The 22,549-nt window shown below is 31.2% G+C and overlaps 4 protein-coding genes across 13 annotated transcripts; 2 read left to right on the plus strand and 2 right to left on the minus strand.

The window, feature by feature from the left end:
* Positions 1–696: 696 nt before the first annotated feature.
* Positions 697–4,221, minus strand: LOC148235448 (uncharacterized). 7 transcript variants are annotated; one of them, XR_015809511.1, is made up of 8 exons: positions 4,041–4,221; positions 3,684–3,748; positions 3,543–3,618; positions 3,375–3,469; positions 2,390–3,307; positions 2,153–2,304; positions 1,816–2,073; positions 697–964 (listed from the first exon to the last, which is right to left on the minus strand). XR_015809511.1 is itself a non-coding variant. In XM_088185630.1 (6 exons), exons 1-6 carry the CDS (start codon positions 4,066–4,068, stop codon positions 945–947), a joined length of 1,194 nt encoding a protein of 397 aa, XP_088041756.1. In that variant the 5' UTR covers positions 4,069–4,221; the 3' UTR covers positions 697–944. The 7 variants fall into 7 exon arrangements, 4 of the variants coding, with proteins under 4 accessions (XP_088041756.1, XP_088041755.1, XP_088041757.1 ...); XR_015809512.1 differs by lacking the exon at positions 1,816–2,073 and having other exon boundaries at positions 2,196–2,304; XR_015809510.1 differs by having other exon boundaries at positions 697–2,073.
* Positions 4,222–5,892: 1,671 nt separating this feature from the next.
* Positions 5,893–14,374, plus strand: LOC148235449 (uncharacterized). Its single transcript, XM_088186084.1, has 9 exons — positions 5,893–6,051; positions 7,427–7,491; positions 7,562–7,637; positions 7,701–7,792; positions 7,865–7,919; positions 12,960–13,511; positions 13,829–13,893; positions 14,132–14,207; positions 14,271–14,374. Exons 1-9 carry the CDS (start codon positions 6,024–6,026, stop codon positions 14,372–14,374), a joined length of 1,113 nt encoding a protein of 370 aa, XP_088042210.1. The 5' UTR covers positions 5,893–6,023.
* Positions 14,375–15,439: 1,065 nt separating this feature from the next.
* On the plus strand, positions 15,440–17,858 carry LOC148235450 (uncharacterized). 3 transcript variants are annotated; one of them, XM_088185625.1, is made up of 5 exons: positions 15,440–15,466; positions 16,424–16,488; positions 16,556–16,631; positions 16,703–16,770; positions 16,847–17,858. In XM_088185625.1, exon 5 carries the CDS (start codon positions 16,880–16,882, stop codon positions 17,843–17,845), a length of 966 nt encoding a protein of 321 aa, XP_088041751.1. In that variant the 5' UTR covers positions 15,440–15,466; positions 16,424–16,488; positions 16,556–16,631; positions 16,703–16,770; positions 16,847–16,879; the 3' UTR covers positions 17,846–17,858. The 3 variants fall into 3 exon arrangements, with proteins under 3 accessions (XP_088041751.1, XP_088041750.1, XP_088041753.1); XM_088185624.1 differs by lacking the exon at positions 15,440–15,466 and adding an exon at positions 15,877–15,951; XM_088185627.1 differs by lacking the exon at positions 15,440–15,466 and adding an exon at positions 15,890–15,951 and having other exon boundaries at positions 16,560–16,631.
* Positions 17,859–19,659: 1,801 nt separating this feature from the next.
* Positions 19,660–22,419, minus strand: LOC148235451 (KRAB domain-containing protein 2-like). Of its 2 annotated transcripts, none has more exons than XM_088186299.1 (5): positions 21,210–22,419; positions 20,882–20,940; positions 20,726–20,801; positions 20,567–20,652; positions 19,660–20,486 (listed from the first exon to the last, which is right to left on the minus strand). In XM_088186299.1, the coding sequence occupies exons 1-5, from the start codon at positions 22,240–22,242 to the stop codon at positions 19,998–20,000; spliced, it is 1,743 nt and encodes a 580-aa protein (XP_088042425.1). In that variant the 5' UTR covers positions 22,243–22,419; the 3' UTR covers positions 19,660–19,997. The 2 variants fall into 2 exon arrangements, with proteins under 2 accessions (XP_088042425.1, XP_088042424.1); XM_088186298.1 differs by having other exon boundaries at positions 20,558–20,652.
* Positions 22,420–22,549: the final 130 nt, after the last annotated feature.

Here is a 22,549-nt window from a genome sequence, read left to right on the forward strand (position 1 = left end):
TACAACAGGCACTAATAGAGGCCTTTAACGCCATTGAATTATCAGCCAGGAAAATAGGATCTGATATGATTAGATGAGGAGCTCGTCGGATTTCACGGTCACGACTATAGCGACCTGAGAATTTTTGGCCCTCGAAATATTTGCAAAAATAAAAAAAATGACCCGCGGAATAAGATAATTCGGACACCACTGTGTGCCGCAATGCAAACTATTTACTTACCTATATTTACGAGCACGCCAGTCATGCTAACTTGGCGTCAACATACTCCCCATCATGATAACACGACTAATGTCGTAGGTGAGCTTAGCAAAGTGTACCTTATCACACATTAACATTATTTTGTGAGCGCGATATTATAATTAGATTACATGCATACAATTAAGACATTCAAGCTATTACCAGACATAATTTACATAACATAAGATGATAACTTATGGTACGACAGACAAAAAACCTAAACCACATTTTAGTCGACTTGATATTACTTAACACTTGAAATGCTAAATAACGATAAATACTAAAGATTACGTCATAATACTCGAAAAGGTATACATACATACTTGAGAACTTGATACTGCGTTTATGGTATGAAACATTAATTTTTTGTTGTGTAACATGGAGTAATATAAATGCACTAGGAATTTTAATAAAAAAAATGGCAAATGGGTGGTCGCCGTTTGGCAATGAAACACCGGTTAGTCGCTGCAGAAGATTTATTTACGTTGTAATATAGTACATGTTAAGAAATTACCGAATGGCACTGGGCCGTTGGTACACCCTGACTGGCAGTTGTTCTTCATCGGGATGCCAAGCCAAATGTTCATCCCTGCCGCCATGTGTTGCTAATGAACAGCATTGGCTCCAGAACAGTCAACTTAAATCAGTCTCCACAAATCTAGGTCTTGCAAATAAGCACTTATATCTTTACTATGTCTGGTCAGTGCTATTGTATAGATGCGAGACCTGGAATTTAAGAAAAATAAATACAAATGATATAACAAAAGCGCTTGATACGTGACTTTATAAATATATGCTAAAAGTTTCATGAAGTCTTAGATAACCGATTTCTCTTGCAAACAAGAATTTATTTTAACAGTAATCAGACACATGATCCAAGATTAAAAATATAAGCTTCTTAATACCTCAATAATGAAAAATATTGAGAGAAAAATGGATCTTAAGAAAGAAAATGTCTTGGTTGCGAAATATACGCATATGCACAAGGCCGGACCTAGCTTATTTAGCACCTCGGGTAGAAACCAAGTTGCTCCCAGCCCACACATTACATTTTTAAAACATATAATTTAAATATCGTACTGATATAATATAAATATCGTACACCATTGCTGATATAATTTAAATATCATACACCATTGGTAATTTACCGTCAATTATCTTCCACAAATAATTTTTAAATTTATGGTAATTCAAATTAATTACAAGCAGCAAAAACAACTGTATGGTAACCACAGAACAAAGAATATAATGGTGCCTAACCAAACTGTGATTAGAATAGCGATGAGGTGCAGAGTAAAATATATGGTTACTACGAGACTATCATGAGTCGCCCTACTATAAGGGGAACTAAAAAAATATTTTTTAACCCTTTGCTATGCTAACATTAAAAATGTACTATTACATTTTAGTGCAATTCCTTTTTAACGAATGTAAAATTATTATCTATAAATATTTATAAAAAAATTATAATATATATTGTAGTTTTGAATATTAAATTGCGATTTTAGGACCCCAGTGCAATTGACACGTTGAAAATAATTTATAAGTTAGTTCAACATAAAAAGTAGGTTATTTACAATCATCATCTGCTAGCTCTAAAAATAATTTTGAGTGTTCTCTTATTCTTAATGGTCTCTGGCCGTGTGCACGCTCTTGCATGTACGCTCATAAAGAAATTTTAGATTTCTTAACATTGTTTGAAAATTTTTAAAGGAAATATTAAGCTTTTATTTTGTTTTTTGGCGCCCCAGGTGACTGCCTATGGACAGAGATGACAGCAAAAAATATATTTCGTGCACCAGAGGACTGTGAAGAATACTCATTGAGGATAACGTCTGAAATTGGACATGGAATCAGAATAAGAAGTGTAGATAATAATAGTAGAGATTTGGTATGTGATAAATTTCTTAATACAGTTAGTTCTTCATTAGCATTATCAGTTCTTGGTTTGAAATACCTATTCTATTTATTCTCAATGTCATTTAAGTTTCACATCAAAATAAGTAGCACACCATTGAAATACTCTTGGTAATTTGATGATAGCTCTTTTTTAAATATCAGCATATCTTAGGATTTTAAAAAGAAGATATAACAGTTAAAGTATTCTAATACATAAATTATTAATTATAATTACTAATAATAAGTTGTTACCTCTTTACCACATTTATAAGCTGCAAAGTCACATGCATCATAATGATATTTCAAATGTTGTGAACTTTTAAATGTTTTATTACATTTTTCGCAACGAAAAACATTATAATATGCATTACTACAATTTTTCATATGCTTTGAAAGATAGTTTTTGTCTTTAAATGCTTTACCACATTTTTCACATTTAAAGTTACAAACATCGTTATGAGTTTGAAGATGTCGCAAAAGTCCCAGTTTAAATTTGAATGCATTTCCACATATTTCACACTCAAAGTTACGAGCGTCATTATGAATTTTGATATGTTGTGCAAGTAAATATTTCATTTTAAATGACTTGCCACATTTTTCACAATGAAAGCTACAAATGTCAGTATGAGTATTCATGTGTTGTAAAAGTTGATAATGAAATTTGTATGATTTTTCACATTTTTCACATTTAAAGGCACGAGTGTCGGTATGAGTGTGCATATGCGTTAAGAGCGTGGCTTTACTTTTGAACGTTTTACCACACTTTTGACATTCAAATTGACGAACGTCAGTATGCGTTTTCATATGATATGAAAGATTTCGATTCATTTTGAATGTTTTACTACATATTTCACACTTAAAATCACGAGCGTCGGAATGAACGTGCATATGTCGCGAGAGTTCTGGTTTAAATTTATATGCTTTTTCACATTTTTCACATTTGTAGTTACGATCATCACTATGCCTTTTTCTATGTGCTACAACTTTGGTTTTAGTTTTGAATGTTTTACCACAAGTTTCACATTGAAAGTTACGTGCATCATTATGAGTTTTCATATGCGCCGAAAACTTGCTTTTGGTTTTGAATGTTTTTCCACATTTGTTACAGGCAAATTTACTATTTTCACAAGGTATATGTTGAACATTCGAACATATTTCTTTTTCTCGTTGCTAAAATTCAAAATTTATAATCAGGATGAGTTCAAATACATAAAATCCAAATATATTTGGTAATTACTTGCGTTGCCATTTCGACATTAGAAATATGGTTATATAAAATGTCTTCTCCTATTGTATCGATTTTACGTATATTATCTTTAACATCGTGCATTTCTTAAATCATTACAATCAATAATTGAAGTACTATAATAAAATGTAATAGCATAAAAATATAAATATGTTTAACCTATTTCCATCATGTCGTCTACATTGTCTATATAAGTTTCTTCGCTGCTGTCATATTCGCATTTTACATCTTCAAACTAGAAAAGAAGAACAGCATAGATCATAAATGTTTTTCAAGTGTATCATGTTACATTTTATTTACCTCAACTTTACATTTAATTATGTCAACAGAATCAAATGTTTCTTTGTTATTGTCTATATCAGGCTCTGCAAAGATTAAATATTAAAAATAAATATTTAATTCAGACACTAAAGTTATATATTATATCGTCCTTCTAAAATCTACTAATCAACAAAATTATACAAATAGGAGAATTTTTTTTAAACATTACGGTCAGTCGAATTGACCCGCCAATAAACAACAGTGCGCATTTCGAATGAACACAATTGATGCGTTTCAAGATGGTTTTGAAGCTATCAAAAACGGTTTCAAAGCTAGTTAAAGCGCGAGGTCTATGCTTCAACGCAATCAAAATAATAAAATAAATTGACATAATACCAGTTTTAAAGTACTGCGGGAATGCCATTGTAACACTACTGCGTTGACGGGTTGACAGACGTCAAAAAACACAAAACGGATTTCATTTTTGGTCCAAATATGAAATAATTTGAAGCATGACATGAAATTAGCGGGATACTGATCTTTTTATTTTCTGTTCGGCACTGCAGCGACTCAATCTGTCTCTAAGTGCCATCCGTCGGCATAATATATACTTTTAAAATTTATTACTTTGATATTGGAGATTACAAACGATTTTGTACAGTTTGTGTAGTTTAGTTGCTTTGCATGATTTATACACAATTAATTTACATGTGATTTTGAAGAATCAAAATGTCAAACTGCTTATATTAAAATTCTATTTGGAATTACTATACTATTTTAATGTATTTTATATATTATTGAATACATTTTGTATTCGTTGTACAACCTTTTTTGGGAGAGACTCACGCTTTATTCTAAGCTAGGGCTCCACAGTTGCCAAAGTCGGCCCTGTATCTATACACGTGCCTATCATGTCTCTAGAGCAGTGTTTCCCAAACTTTTCATGCAACGTTCCCCTAAATCTGAAAAAAATAATCCGCGGCCCCCCTGAATAAAAAACATGTTTTGTTGTCAACATTTTTATTTTACATTATTAATTACTATTAATACATACATACATGTTCATATTTTAGTTCAGTTTGGAAAGCACTGCTCTAGAGTCTAGATTAATCCATTAATGCATTATACAATTGAAGTTCATATATATAAAAACAGAGTTTTTAAATATTATTAGAGTTGTAAATATTAATAAATTTTCAATTAATAACATTAAAAAAATCTCTAAGACATTTTTTTACATATATTTACCTTTTCTTTTAAGTATGTAGTATTGTTATCTAATTTGGCTGGAGTATGATTGTTGTTATTAAAATAACAGAAATATGGCGCAACAAATCAATATAATAGCCAACACAGTTTTAGGTCAATTTTAGGTCTTAATGATTGTTGCGTGTAGCGATACGCGGACTGGTTAGTTCTTAAGTTGCGATTACATTACGCGCAACTAGCCGCGTAACTATTTTGCGAGTTAAAACTCGCTTAGTGTAGACGTGGCCTTCACGCCGAAACTTATTGCGCGAGTCACCTTCCAGTTGGTTTTACTCGCTGCCCCTGTTGCGCGCAGTGTGAACGTGACAATACTTTTTGGGCTTGAGGGAATGAATCAGGAGTATTAATATATAATCCGCATCATCGAATCGTATACAAATCATTCGTTTTTATGGGATAGCATAGACTTCACCAGCGTTGAATTTGCTTCGTTTTTTTTTTTTGTTCAAATACAGAATTCTCGACAGACTCGCCCAAACTGACGGCTCACCTTCTTTCGCGCCGTTTCACTCCGTGAAAATCGGAAGGGTGTGTTTTTTGGCGAAATAGTTGCGCGAGTAGTTGCGCGCAAAGTAAACGCAACCTTAGGTTTGAATCCAAAACACATGAGATTGTGTGTAAGTTTTATCAAGTTCGGCGCGGTCCGACCGGAGCCGACTGCATGTCAAACAGGGACATTCTCGAACGCCGTAAAACAGCGATCGCGAACCCATTATGGTTAAAACTAGACGGCACTCTATTATCACTGAAGTGGTGGTAGCTGTGGAGGGCAGCGCATTATTTGGCAAAACTTAACGGGAGTTTGACGTACGGCCGTGTATCGTCCGTTGATCACACATTGCATGCAGTACAACATGTAAGTATTATAAACTTCAATAAAATATTACTGTAGCGGCCCAATCTGTGTCTAATTGCCACTCGTCACCATCCATCGGCCAAATATTAAAGTATATAAACTGAATACACATTTGTAAAACCTACTCAAATATTTAGTACTAAAATATAATTTTTTAAATAAATATTTATTTTTCCAGTTTTACATTATGCTCAAAATTCTTTCATATTTGGACCAAAATACAAATTTGACGTTTATCTGTCAACCGAGTTAGAATGGCATTTGTTCGTAATGTCAAAATTGGTATTATGTCATCTATTTTATTATTTTCAATTGTGTTTTCGCACAATATATATTCAATAAATTGGGTGTTAAATAAAATATTGTGCCTAGAATAAAAAGATATATCAATCTCGTCTTTGTTATTGAATTTGTTTATTTGCTGTGAAATTGTTTATTTCGAATCTGTTTAACTACCGTCGGGAAAGGATGTAAATCGTGTCCTTAACACAGCATGGGAAAAGGGGGGGGGGACAATAAATGACCCCATATTCCATGGTTTATGTCACATATTTTTAATAAATAATATTATTTAATTCATATTTTATGTAATTCTGTAATAAAAGGTTGCGCGTATGTAATGATTATCAGTTGATAATTTAAAATAGTTATTTGTGTTGAAATATGTCTTTATTTTTGTGTGTATTTTGGAATACAAAGAAAAACGTATACACAAAACCTTTTAGTCCGTTCGTACATATGGTACAAAATAAAAAAAGGCAGGAAATCAAAAGTTCGCTGCAATGACAGCAATAAATCAATTTGTTGTTCAACGTAAAAATAATATACTGTCCTGCTAGTAATTAGGACTCTTAGATGCCGATTTACTTATGTAAAAATAATTATTTAATTTTATTTAAACTATTTTAATATACGTATTATTTTGGTTATATATAAAAAATCTAGATTACAAATATAGTGACAATAAGTATTATAATTATTAGTGTTATTTTTCAATTTTACGTAATTATAATATTAATATTTCCTTTACAAACAAAATTGGTAAAATGCTTGTTATTCCTATTTTATAACAAAATATTGTAATTTTTATATGAAAGTTTGAAATACTGACACACTTTTAGAAACAATGTTGTAGTGAGGGTATACGGGCACCACTAGGATGCATCCCACAATTTGCCCCGCCTCAGTTAATACGAGAATGGCAATGCTCTAATGGTGATGTCCGTTTGTTAAAAATTTATATTACATAAAAAGAAAAAAATAGAATAAAAAAATTATAATTATTAAAATACATATGTATATAAAATTTTGTCATAGAATTTTCTGTCAAAAAGGATATTAATATAGCATAAGACATTGGGAGCCAGAAAGGACCTCTGTTAAAACAATGTGCAATTTTTCTACCTTTTGTGAAAAAAAGTACTTGTATGCAATCGGAAGCCATTTTATAAACCCCAAACTTTCTTCATTTGTATTTTTCGAATGTCATGCATCTCTATAACATAAATATAAGGTAAATCATTTTATAAGAAAATGTCAATCAATACCATTTTATTAATAACTGAACTGTTCCGTAATATGGATTTCGCATGTCTTCTTAGTGTTAAAAATGCTTAAACTAGATATTTCTTTTTAATATTGAACTTTGTCTTTGCAGAACCTGATATTGAAAATGACAAAGAAACATCTGCTTCAGTTGACACAATTAAATGTAAAGTTGAGGTAAATAAAACGTAACATGCAACATTTATAACACATTTAAGGTCTTTAATACTATTTTTTTCCGTTCAAGTTAGAAAATGTAAAATGCGAATATAACAGCAGTAATGAAACATCTATAAACGATGAAGATGACTTCTTTGAAATAGGTTATACATATTTATGTTGTGTGACATTTGAATATATTTAAATTGCTTATAATATGATTTCAGAAAACCACGATGTAAAAGATACAATTAAAATTAATACGAATCTAGTGGACATTTTATCAAAGAAAATTTCTAATGTTGCAGTGACGACGCAAGTAATAAACTTATGTTTTTTCTATGTATTTGATTATTTACAACTTATCCGAGAAATGCAATTTCAATTTTAGATACAGAAAAAAGAAAAACATGATGCTGTTTTTATGCATAGTGATTCTTATAAATGTGAGTGTAATAAATGTGGAAAATCATTTAAATTTAAAAGCAGACTTTCAGCGCATATGCTAGTTCATAGTAATACTCGTGATTTTAAATGTGAAAAATGTGGAAAAGCATTCAAAACTAAAATTTATCTTTCGTTGCACATGGCAACTCATAGTGATCTTCGTTTTTTTGAATGCGATGAATGTGGTAAAACATTCAAAATTAAAGGCGAAATTTCACAACATGTGCAAAGTGTGCATGGAAATGGTTGTGTAAAATGTGAAAAATGTTATAAAACATTTAAAACAAAAAAACATCTTTCAAATCATATGAAAACTCATAGTGACGCTCGTGACTTTGATTGTGAAAAATGTGGAAAAGCATTTAGATTTAAAAGTAGACTATTAACACATATGATTACCCATAGTGATGTTCGTGACTTTGAATGTAAAATATGTGGAAAAGCATTCAAAACTAAAAGTTTGCTTTCAGCACATATGAAAACTCACAGCGATGCTCGTAACTTTGAATGTGACAGATGTGGAAAAGCATGCAAATTTAAATCAGAACTTACGCGACATATGCACATTCATTCCAAAGCTCGCGATTTTGAATGTGAAAAATGTGGAAAAGCATTTAAAACAAAATCTTATCTTACAAAGCATATAACTTTTCACTGTGGTTAAAAGTATAAATATGTAAATAATATATAAATGATAAGTAAAATGTTTTTTGTTTTTTTTTTCACAATAATTTTAATAATAATGTTTAATAAAACAAAATAATAATAACGAAAAATAATTCATTAGGCTCAATTGCAACTGATAAATCGCTAATCTAAATCATTCTGTAGAGAGGAGTTCGCAACAGATCAAATGCATTTATTCCATTTTAAAACACTGCATACAGAAGAAAACTTAAATTTGCAACTGCCGTATTAATAGCAGCAAAAGGCCTAGGTTGAATCCTTAAGGAACTCCCTCTGGACAATCGTGAAATACTCTTTCGACAATCGGCCATAGGTTACAAACTGTCTATGATCGCTCAAATAACTCAAGATTAACTACAATTTTTTTTAATGATAATCAATGACAAATTTTGTCGAAGGCCTTTTCAAAATCTGTTTATACGACGTTTACTTGAATTCCCGCATCGAGAGATTTTGTCACCATTTTGGCGAAAGACAGAATGTTAGTGAAAGTGGAACGGGCGGGACAAAACCATGTGATTGGTCCAACAAATCATGCCGAAAGTGATTGAAGGCGTATCTACGGATAATTATTTTGAACAATTTAGCAGGAGCTGACAACACTGAAACTGGTCTGTAGTTCTTCATGCACAATTTGTCACCCTTTTTATGAGTGGGGGTGACTTGTGCATTTTCAAAAATCATGAAATGATGACGTCATGAAAATTAGATCAAAAACACGTTTTAACCCTTTAGACGCCAGTGACGTGCCTGCACGCCAAAGCTGTCGGACCGTCAAACGCCAGCGCGTGCAGGCACGCAAATGTTATTACGGACACATTTATTAATAAAATTGATTTTTTTTTCGTTAATTTAATACAGAGACATCTATTAAATAGAATGTGATCGTTAAAATGTGCAATTTTTGAACCATTCTTTTATTATTTACGATCGAGCATACAGACGTTGTTAGGGCTGCTACAATATTTTTTTTAAATGATAAAAAAAACACAATTTTTTGTAAAAAAAAAACATTTTTTGAATTTGAATTTTGTTTTTGTTTATATTATTCCATTATAGCCATATTTACTTTTTTTAAATTTTTTTTGACAAAGTTGAAATTTTTTAAATACATGAAGTAGCCGCCATTTTGATAAAAGATTTTGATTAAAATAACGGAAATTATCGTGTCCCATACAAATATTAAAAACAACCAAAAACATATAATATAAACCATATACAATATAAATTACATATAATATTTGTGTGTGGCAGCCCTGACAGTGGTTTTTAAAACTTGTTATTTCTGTGCTTTTTTTTCACTTTTATGTTAAAATTAATAAAAAGGAAAGTAAACAGTGATTTTCCAGGTAAATAATGTTCCTCTTTCATAATAATTTAAAGGGTTGAAAATGGTGGCCTACAGAGCAAATTCATAGAAATTTGCTTGGCGTTGAACTGGTTAAAGCAGTGAGACTGACTTCGAAATGAAATCGGAAACCAAATCAGACCCAATGGAACGCCTCGTCTTCAACTTCTCAAAACCGTATTTAATATCTGAGTGCTCAGTTTCCTTGATGATCAGTGCTGAAGCGAGTCGGCTAAATCGAGCTAAATCGAGCCGCGTACCATCGCAGTCCATACATTGAGTCCATGAATTTTGCGATCAACTTATTGTTCTTATTAGTTTTTGCGGACTGATGTTGTTGGGCTACAAACATTTGCTGTTCCGTAAGTATAGTTTGTGCAGCAAATTTCGCATCCATTTTTTTACAATTTGCTTAATTACTTTTTGGCAACGGGAGGTGACGGGTGGCAATTAGACACAGAGCCGCTGTAGTAGTTATTACAGCTACACGTTGTTTACAAGTGAACGGGGCGCGGGTCCACACCGGCGTGCGAGCCCGCCAGAGTTTCCACAAGAAGAGTGTCCATCACGTCAGTGTTACCAGAGTGCCTCCAAGTTTGGCCATAATAAACATAAATAAATACATATGTATAAAAAGAGCCCCTACAGCTTTTAAATCGACGTCCAATAATAATGAGCGATACGAAATAATGTTCATATTGCTCAAACTATGAATATATTTGAAACACATGAAAACAAAATGCACATTTATTTATTCAAAACAAATACTGTAAAAACGACTCAAAATGCAACTATTAAAAGTGAAAAAAATGGGAGTCTGCGCTATAATTTTTTGCTGTAAAACTTTGTATTTACAGCAAAACCAAAAAGTTTAATTTCAAATTTTTAGCAAGTTATATTATTATTTAAAACATTTTTAATTTCTCTTACTTCAATATCTGCTCAAAATTATTTAATATTATGACCAAACTGCAAAACTTTTGACGGCTGTAAAACTAAATTATGTCAATCGATTTTATTGTTTCCAAAGCATTAAATCGTTTTATAACTGTTTTTATATATTTTTAATCCATTTTGAAACACGTCAGATGTTTTTATTTGTCTTAAAGTGTAGGAAGATTGACAATTTCATGTTCTGCTCAAAATTCCTTCATATTTAGACCAAAATTCAAATTTTGACATCTATCTGTCAACTGCGCTAGGCAGTGTTCACACGGCTATATTTTTCCCGTTTACCGCATACGAGATTTTATCGAATAGAACAGTGACAGTGAATTTTCCATTAAATTGTTCACACAGAGGCCATGCGGTAAAAATACTGTATTCGAGAAAAAATATTCCCGTATAGTAATCGAACTTGCCACTGAAGTTCGGGAAATCTCGAAACGATTTTATGGAATAAGTGATGTATTGGCGTTTATTTTTATATTGTCTCGTTCACATGAACAAAGTTGTCCCTCGAACTCGCAGTCGTGCGCCGACAGATGTATTAATTGCTTGTCAAAATGGAGAGCGAATTTCCGATATCGATCAAACTGTTTATTTCATTGATTGAACAACGAGCGAATTTGTGGGATAAATCGTTGGACAATTACAAAACTAAAGTTGCTACGCAAAATTCGTGGAAAGAAATTTTAATAAAGATTTATCCAGATTTCGAGACTTGGGATGAAAAGAAAAGACAAGAATATGGCAAGTAGAAAGGTTTATTATTACTAAAAATGAAATGTATTCTTTTTATCACGGTGTAGAACCCTCAGGAGTTACAAAATAATCAGCAAATGTTGAGCGACTATTATTGTCTTGTATCTCTCCACGTACACTTCACTCGTTTCGCAAATTGTTCATTACTGACATAACATTAGAGTTGAAGAAGTTGAAGTGTCAATCAACCTTTGTAGAATACTCCACTAAAACATACTTCTAGCTCGGCTCAAGTGATAATTGAAAATATTTTTATGTCCATCTATGTGTGGATGTAATGGACGTAATAGGTTATTATGCAGAGCAAGTGCTTCATCTCCTACAAGTACAGAGGGCACCCTATCTCAGACTCGTTCACGCATTCACAGGGAACCGTCATTTAGTTTCTTCCAAAAATGTAAATCGCAATTTTTTCCATAAGAACTATCTATATTTTAAATCTACTATTGCAAGTAGCACAAGAGAATAATAAACCTTGTAATTAAAATATAAAAATCTGCTTTGTTCAGGTTTTTGGGTCTGTATATGCTTTCCGTTAATATCGTCTATAAAATGTAGAAAATAAGCTTTCGTTCAAAGCCCTTTGCGATTTCTTCCCATTGTGTTGTAGTTGATATTGGTTTAAATTCTTCATGTAAAATATTCCATAGCGTCGAGCATGGCGCCCACATCCTGAATCGACCCCATAGGCAAACATGTTGATCGGGCCCCCCTTTTTTTTTAAACTAAATAGTTGTACTATTTTTTTTATTTAAATTAAAATTTAAAAATAATTAATTAATTAAAATGAAAATAAAAAATTAAAACATACAACGTTTTCGCGTGAACTGATGCTAAAGAGTTAAAAAATCACTAAATCAATTTTTTACAACAAAAATTTAAGAGTAATTGACTGAAGGATTATCTGATAATATACAAGTTTTAAATTAAATTTGCAATCTAAATAAAAGCATAAATTTTATATTATGGGTTTATGTTAATTAAATTTACATAAAATAAAGATAATACTATATAGGCAAGCCTCTCCAAAATTGAGACAAACAAATTCTAAGAACTTCAGTCATAGCAGGTGTAACAATAAAATAACTCCGTGTTAAAAATAAAAACAAAACAAATAGTGAAAAATAATTTTATAAAATCGACTGGTGTCGAGTCAAATACTTTATACAAAAAAAGTAAAGGTACGAATAAACAAATACATTGGCAACTTTGCCTAAAAGGAATCGAAACGCTTTTCAATATTCAATTTCCATTGTTAAAAATATTGATTATATTAATAATTTTATTTTTATTGTTACAGCCAAGAAGACAATTAAAAAATGGACGTACATAAGGGACACTTTCTTGAAGTCTGAAAAAAAAATAGAAGGCCAAAAGATGTCGGGAAGTGGAGCTAAAACTGCCAAACCTTATGTATACTACAGACAACTGTCGTTTCTTAAAAAAACTGCAAAGACAAATAAAACAGTCACTAGTATAAGCGAGTCAGAAACTAACGAAGAAGATTGTGTCGATGAAGACGGAAGTTCCATGCAATCTAGCGACTCTTTGAATCAAAACAATGAAGCACAAGTAGTTCAAACACGAAAACCATCATTCCATCTCAATAAACCCCTATCTAAAAGACAATCGATTTCGAAGTTATCTCCCAGGGACGTTAAAATGATGAGAATTATGGATTCTTTCCCATCTCAAGTTGGAACAATCAACAGACACATTTCATTTTTTAACAGCTTAATTCCGGTACTAGACAATTTCGTTGACGATCAAGTTATAGAGTTTCAACTAGGAGTTCTTAAACTGGCGAAGGAAATAAAAAACAGCAGTACTATACAACAACAGATAGCACAAGGTATTTCAAATACAAGCTATGCCTATCTTCAAGCTTCCCTAGATTAATTTTTATCAAACTATTCAAATGATGGCAGAATTGATTACACTACATTTTAATTTTGATTTTATTGCTCAGCGCACGTATATTTTTATCTTTGAGTTTTACAAACAAATATGAAGAGAATCGTTTTATGAAAAATGTCATTCGAAATCATTTTATTAATAACCAAACTGTTCCATGACGTTGATTTAACATGCCTTATTTATTTTTCGCTGTATTTAATATTCTTTATCTTCAAAGATACTTAAACTACATATTTATTTTTATTATTGTAGAACCTGATATTGAAAATGACAATGAAACATTTGATTTAGTTGACACAGTTAAATGTAAAGTTGAGGTAAATAAAATGTAAAGGTGGGCACCCATGTAATTGCAAGTTTGACAAGGACTTTTGTACAAGCATGCTGGAGCGTCTAAAGGATAATTTTGCAAAAGCATTTCGCCTAGAAGTTTAAGCATGCTTTTACAAAAAGATTGATCATGCATGCTTGTCAAGCTTGCAGTTACGTGTGCGCCAACCTTAATATGTAACATAAACACATTTATGATTTTTAATACTATTATTTCTGTTCTAGTTAGAACATGTAAAATCCGAATCCAACAGCTGTAACGAAACATCTATAGGCGATGAAGATGACTTGTTTGAAATAGGTTATATATATTTATATAATGTTACATTTGAATATATTTAAATTGCTTATAATATGATTTCAGAAATGCACGATGTTAAAGATATACTTAAAAATAATATGAATCGAGTGGACATTTTATCTCAGAAAATCTCTAATGCTGAAGTGACAACGCAAGTAATAATCTAATTTAATTTCTATGTATTTGATTATTTTCAATTTATCCGAGAAACATAATTTCATTTTTAGATACAGAAAAAAGAAAAACGCAATGAAACAAGAAAAACATTTAAATACAAAAACAGACTATTTCCACATATAGTTCATAGCAATACTCGTGATTTTAAATGTGAAAAATGTAGAAAAGCATTCAAAACTAAAATGGATCTTTCATTGCATATGGAAACTCATAGTGATCTACGTGTCTTTGAATGCGATGAATGTGGTAAAACATTCAAACTTAAAGGCGAAATTTCACAACATGTGCAAAGTGTGCATGAAAATGGTTGTGGAAAATGTGATAAAACATTCAAAACCAAAAAATATCTTTCAAATCATATGACAACTCATAGTTACACTCCTGACTTTGATTGTGAAAAATGTGGAAAAGCATTCAGATTTAGAAGTAGACTATATACACATATGATTACCCACAGTGATGTTCGTGACTTTGAATGTAAGAAATGTGAAAAAGCATTTAAATTTCAAACCGAACTTACACGACATATGTACATTCATTCTAAAGCTCGCAATTTTGAATGTGAAAAATGTGGAAAAGCATTTAAAAGAAAATCTTATCTTACAGAGCATATACTTTTTCACTGTGTGTAAAGTATAAATATGTTTATAATAAATAAATGATGAATAAAATGTATTTTTTTGTTTTTTTCACATTATTTATTTTTTTTCTCCATTGTTTTTATACTTTTGTGTTCAAATCACGCATATGTTTATCGTTATACACGCATATAAATCGCACAAAGCAGTGGAAGTCATCCACGTCGGAGAGCGCGCGCGTGTATGAAATCCTCTCGAAGTCGCATGAGAGTGTGGAACGCTACTTCGCCTCGGGCAACTTCGAGAGTGAAGAGGAGGCATAAGATTGCTAGTTCGAGCCCCGGCAGCGACACTCGAAATCTTATTTATAAATAATATGCTATTACTTTAAACTTATTAATTATAAATGATATTACACATAATAATTTATAATTAATAATATTTTAGGGGGCTGGTGATGATGGCAATGAGACACAGATTGAGCAGTAGTATATTTTATTGACGGTTAGTGTTTACATGGTTAAAATGGGGCGGATGCGCGACGGCACGCGTCCGAACCCTTACAAACTTGCCGGAAGAGAGAGAAAACGGTCACGGGACGCTACTCCTGCGCCGACCAGTTTTGGTCATAACAAATCTAAATTCGGCTCCCATAATATATTAGAGATATCACCGATTTCCAGACTTTCAGTCTAGTAATCGGGAGGCGTGCACTGATGCCTCCTCATCTCTTTCACACTAGTTACTAACACGCGAGCGTTCGAGAAGGAAAGTATTTCACCGACCAGCACTGGTTAATACATAGCCAGTTGGAATAGACTTACCCCGTTGTAACACATTGGATTTACACCTGTAAGGTTACAATGAAAAATAAATTTCCTCAATTTCACGTCCTGCTCAAAATTATTTATATTTGGACCAAAAATACAAATTTTGACGTCTATCTGTCAACTGAGTTGCGATGGCATTGGTTCATTTTGTCAAAATTGGTATTATGTCAATCTATTTTATTATTTTTAATCATGTTTTGGCTTACATACAAGTATTTTGGACCATTTTAAAACAACCAAGCAATTTTTTTGAAATAATTTTTAACAAATATATATGTATAGGTATACCCCCTTAAAGTTTTGCTGATTTGTGACAATAAGAAAACCACTAACATGGTTTGCCGATATTTACCAGTAAACAGTAAATGAAAAAACAGGGTACATGTTGTGGAGCACAAATATATTCATATCTTTGTGCTTTCGAACATCATGCACCTCTATAACTTTGATAGCGTAATCTTTATTTAGACTGTAATCTTATATATAAATATGAAGTAAATCGTTTTGTTAAAACTGTCGTTCGGAACTATTTTATAAACAACCAAACTGTTCTATGATATCAATTTTTTTAAATTGTTTTTGTTTTTAATCTTCATTTATTTATTTTTAATGTTAAACTTTGCCTTTGCAGAACCCAATATTGGAAATGACACAGAAACATCCCAGTCTGTCGACACAATTAAATATCAAGTTAAGGTAAACGAAATGTACTATATAACATTTAAATCACATTTATGATCTTAAATACTGTTTATTGTTCTAGTTAGAAGATGTAAAATGCGAATATAACAACAGTAAAGAAATATCTATAGACAATGAAGACGATTTGCTCGAAATAGGTAAGACATATTTATATAATGTTACATTTTAATATATCATATTTACATTATTGTTTATTATATGATTTCAGAAACTCATGATGTTAAAGATATACTTACAATTAATACGATTTTATCTAAAAAAAAATCTAATATTGAAGTGAGCACTCGAGTAATAATCAAATTTTATTTCTATTATTGATTATTTTTAACTTATTCATTTATTTTTATTTTAGATACATAAAAAAGGAAAACATAATGTTGAAAATATGCATAATAATTCTTATAAATTTGAATGTAAAAAATGTGGAAAAGCATTCAAATTTAAAAGCAGACTTTCAGCACATATGATAGTTCATAGTGATGCTCGTCATTTTGGATGTGAAAATTGTGGGAAAACATTTAAAAATAAAGCAAACATTTTAGTGCATATGAAAACTCATAGCGATGCTCGTAATTTTGAGTGCCAAAAATGTGAAAAAGCATATAAATTCAAATGTGAGCTTTCACGACATATGAACTCACATGGCGACGCTCGTGATTTTGAATGTAAAAAATGTGGAAAAGCATTCAAAACAAAAAACATACTCTCAATGCATATGAAGATTCATAGTAACGCTGCTGATTTTGGGTGTGAAAAATGTGGAAAAGCATTCAAAACTAAAAGTTATCTTTCATTGCATATGATAACTCATAGTGATCTTCGTTTCTTTGAATGCGAAGATTGCGGTAAAACATTCAAAACTAAAGGCGAAATTTCACAACACGTGCAAAGTGTGCATGGCCACGGTTGTGTAAAATGTATAAAATGTGATAAAACATTCAAAACTAAAAAAAATCTTTCAAATCATATGAAAACTCATAGTGACACTCGTGATTTTGATTGTAAAAAATGTGGAAAAGCATTCAGATTTAAAAGTAGACTATTAACACATATGATTACCCATAGCGATGTTCGTGACTTTGAATGTAAAGAATGTGGAAAAGCATTCAAAACTAAAGTCATACTTTTAGCGCATATGAAAACTCACAGCGATAGCCATAACTTTGAATGTGACAAATGTGGAAAAGCATGCAAATTTAAGTTTGAACTTTCACGACATATACACATTCATTCAGAAGCTCGTGATTTTGCATGTGAGAAATGTGGAAAAGCCTTTAAAACAAAATGTTATCTTACAAAGCATATAAACTTTCACTGTGTTTACAGTATGAAATATGTATATAATATATAAATGATACGTAAAATGTATTTTGTTTTCTTTCATCATATTAATTCAATTACTAGTTGCTGCTAGGAAATATTCACAATCCAGAGATCCTAGAATAACTTTTTTTGTGTGCAATCTAATTACCAGCGCTTTCATTCTTGAGTATTGTTTGAAGTACTGTATTCAAAAACTGGAGTATTGAACAGTTATCTAACTTATTAACTATCTTTCAGCTAAGTGAGAGTGAGAACCGAATGAAGAACATATAAACCAAATTTTGACCAATAGGAGGGCACAAAAAAACAATTATCATTTCTCAGAAGTCAAAAATCCACGTCAAAAGCAATAAAGTTGTGTCGGCCTCGTTGCAGCGGAGACTCCCTCCTAATAACCAAAAATCGATTTGAATACATTTTGACCATCACTTTTATATCAGAAGTCCGTAGTAATATCGGTAAGAATATCTTTCATATTTTTAAAACAGTGTAAATGAAGCAATATGCGAGATGCAACGTCTGTTTGTACCTCTTCCGCTTATTTTCCCCTAAGAGATAAGTTGGCTCAGTTTGTTTTGGACCTTACCTAATAAGAGTTCTAAATCCATAATTAGTTTTAGAACTTTAATTAAGTTAGGTTTGAACAGAAAATGGACATTTCAAAACTGTTAAGTTGAGTTTCATGGATATTTTAGAGCAGCTTCAATTGAATTTTATTTTCGCTAGTAGAAATATATATTTACTAGTGAAAATATAACTTCACCGAAAAATACGTATTCACTGTAACATTTATATATTGCATGTAAATAAATAATAATAATTTTGTATATTTATGTATTACTACGTATGGAAAAGTTAAAATAATATAATTTTACTAGCACCTGCCAGATAAATTGAATTTTTACTGGTAAAAATATATATCAACCGTTGAAAATATATTTCGATATAATTTCACTAAAATTACATATTTAAAAAAATGTTTTCTGTATATATTCGGAATTATTTTTTTAGATTTTCTGTAAGGGATAACTTGAGAATTTCTGGTTTAGAATCAGACATGGAATTTCAACTTTTACCAGTGAGTGGGGAGGGGAGCAAAATTTGGCCAATCAGTAATCGTTTTTTAATATTTCGATTTAATTAAAATTCATAATATTTCATTAAATGAAATGCATTTTTATAGCTAAATTCAAGGGAGAGCTGATCAAGATCTAATTACGTCCCTGTCATAACTATTAGTTTCTGATTTTAGCGTCGATATCAAAAATTGAAGTATATAACACTTAGCTGACGAGGCAAGTAGTACCTACTCGTCATATTCGCTGATAGTATTCCACGGAACGTGTAAAATGAATTTTTATGACATTTGTTCTGAAGTACCTACCTACAACAACTAAAGCGTTTTGTGCCTTATATGGGTAAGAATATTAAAGCTTTGTAGCTAACAAGGCACGTAATATCAAGTTTGATATGTTATTACTTCTTTGATAAATCTCTATGTGTAATTGCTTTCTCTTGTGAGTATGAAAATTTTAAATATTTTGTGCGATTAATTTAGCTTGGCAAGATTTCGTGTACAAAAACATGTTTTCTTTACCTACCGCTTTGTTCTGATGATACGCTAGACTGTGCACTCTGAAGACGCTCTGTGTTTCCTTAGGAACGTAGATATCTGAAAGGACTTAATACCAGGCTAATCGGAGAGTCATAAGAATGAGCTCTATCAGGTCCCAATAAACACTTTCTTTCGCCTGCAAGACATTAAACTGTAACTGTGAGGTTTTATTAGACTTCCAAAACTGTGTTAGGATATGGGGCAGATTTGATCCCAATGAGATGAAATTTGTTCCTGGTTGTATATATTTATTGTACAACATATAATTTATAAAAGTTATTCCACAAACATAATATGAACTGACGACATAATTTATGTTAATGTTGAAATTTTTAGGGGTCGTTCGAAAATAGCGCCTTTGTTGAATTGGAGGGTCTGTAGAGTTGTCGGCTTCTGGATTGTATTTGTCAATATTGAGAAGTGGCTATGGCTCACTCTGGTAGAACACCTGAGCATTGCTGCTTCCATAGCCGATAGCAGATCAGCAGCGTAACTGTGAGCAATCCGTAAGAGGTTCTTCTTTGGTGACTCGGATTAATAGTTTTATCACATTCTAGTCATTAAGTCACAAAAGAGTGGAATGAATGTGCATATGTCGAGTGAGATCAGATTTAAATTTGTAAGCTTTTCTACATTTTTCACACTCATAGTTACGAGCACCGCTATGACTTTTTTTATGTGCCGAGAGTGTGGATTTAGTTTTAAATGTTTTACCACATTCTTTGCATTCGAAGTTACGAGCGTCGCTATGAGTTTTTATATGCACTAAAAGTGTTCTTTTAGTATTGAATGTTTTACCACATTTTTCACATTCAAAATGACGAGCAGAGGTATGACTTTTCATATGCATAAAAATTTGGTCTTTATTTTTAAATGTTTTTCCACAAAAGTTACATTCAAAGTTGTGAGTATCTTCATGAACTAACGCATGTGTTATTAGTTTGCTTTTAAATTTAAATCCTTTTTCACATTTCTTACATTTAAATTTATTAGAAACACCGTTCGCATCAGCAACATCATGTTGAGCACTGACACATTTCTTTCTTTGTCGTTTCTAAAATTAAAATTTTATTTATAAAATAAAATATTTAAATACATAGAAAGCAAAATATGTTTGAATATTACTTGCGTTACCTCTTTGACGTTAGAATGTTGCTGAGGAAAAATGTCCTCATCACTTTTATTCATTTTACGTATATTATCTTTAATATCAATCATTTCTGAAACCATAATAATTACCAATTGATATACTATAATAAAATGTAATAGTATAAGTAAATAAATATGTCTAACCTATTTCAAACATGTCATTTACATTGTCTTGAAATGTATCTTTACTGCGTTCTTCATATTCACATTTAATAGGGAACTAGAAAGATAAAAAAAAGACAGTATTTAATAACATAAATTTGTTTCAAGTGTTATATAAATATATCAAATTTAATTTACCTCAATTTTATTGGTATCAACACATTCAAAATTTTCTATGGCATTTTCAATATTGGTTTCTGCAAATATAAAGTTAAAAATTTAAATGAAATATTAAATTTGGCCTTCTTTATTTTCTAATGATACAAAGATTAATGCTCGGTGCAGACCGTATGTGACAATAGATAGATAAAAATGAAATTCATTACAATAGCCATTCAGGTTTTTTCAATTGGCAGGCACTGTTGTATTATACAACATGACACTAGGTTGCCAGTCATTCTGTATTTATTAATTTCTACATGAGATAATTCATCTTGAACTAATATTTTTTCTATCAATACTTAACCTTCTGGATTATCTGCTTCTGATATTTCTTCTCTGCTCAAGACTTTTTCAAGATCTTCTTCAGTATGTATGTCTTGAACGATATCACTATGCAATCTTGATGATGTAAGACCAATTTTTGCCATTTGACCAAACATCGCCTCGTATGGTGATTGTTTTATTTCAGAATGTAATACCTGATTCTTCATAAATTGAACAAAGCCCAGCCCTTTGCTCCAATTGTTGCATCGATTGTCTATCATCCAAGTAGTTAACATGTTTTCCACTTCCTGGTTCACTTTTATCTGACTGTGCGGAGGTTTGCCTTGTATAATCTTCAACTGAGGCCACATTACTTTCAGATTTTGTATAATACCATTGCAAAACTCATGACCATTGTCAGATTGTAAAATTGTCGGTGCACCAAATAATAAAAATATGTCAAGAATATGACGTGCAACCTCTTCAGTTTTTTTACTTTTCAGAGATCTTAATATGAGAAATTTTGTTAAATGATCTTGGTACACCATGATAAATTTATAATTTCCAACAGCTTGCGATTGATAATCTATCAAATCAACTTGGCATCTGCTATTAAATTGAGAAAATTCTGTAGGCTTAACTAATGAAACTTTTTTCTCCGTTTTTCTTTTTTGTAAACAGACTTTACATAAATTTAAGAATGATTGTACTTCATGAATTGTTATGTTTTTGTAATGTTGTTGCAGTTTCTTTCTCATTCTATCTCGTCCACCGTGACTAATCGATTCATGCGTACTATATAAAACATTGAATACTTGTTCAAATGGAATGTAATACAATTTTTTTTGGTTTACTACTGGAGCGATAAGTTGTACTTTACCACCGGCAGTTAATACATCGTAATGACGTAGAAGCCAATAATCTCTATTCACTTTTTTACTTCTACTTTTAGCTACTTGTACTTCTTTTATTAATCTGTTATACTTTTCTGTACTCATTTGATAACTATTGACCTTTTGAGTTTTCTTCAACAATGTGTTATAAAACTGTTGTTCCATTTTATCGCGATCCATTGTGGATTGTTTAGAAAAAATCTTTAAAGTGGGTAAATAAGCAATTAATAAAATCACAATAAACACAATATCAAATGTAAATACTTCAAGCCGTTCAACTGTCACTGTATTGAATTTTGAGGTTACGTAGCTAATAACAAAATCTAACGTTTGGCAACCCTAAAATGTACGAGTAGTGATGCAAGAACGGAAAAATAAACTAACTCATGGGAAGCTTGATAAAAATAAATAAACTCATAAGAATATTAATAAAAAATCCAAATTAAATGTTTTAAGAATATAAACAGGCCCCGTCGGTGAGATATTT

The sequence above is a fragment of the Plectrocnemia conspersa genome, unplaced genomic scaffold, assembly GCF_051122295.1.
Source record: "Plectrocnemia conspersa isolate PC_06_02 unplaced genomic scaffold, ASM5112229v1 ptg000005l, whole genome shotgun sequence".
Taxonomy (NCBI): Eukaryota; Metazoa; Arthropoda; class Insecta; order Trichoptera; family Polycentropodidae; genus Plectrocnemia; species Plectrocnemia conspersa.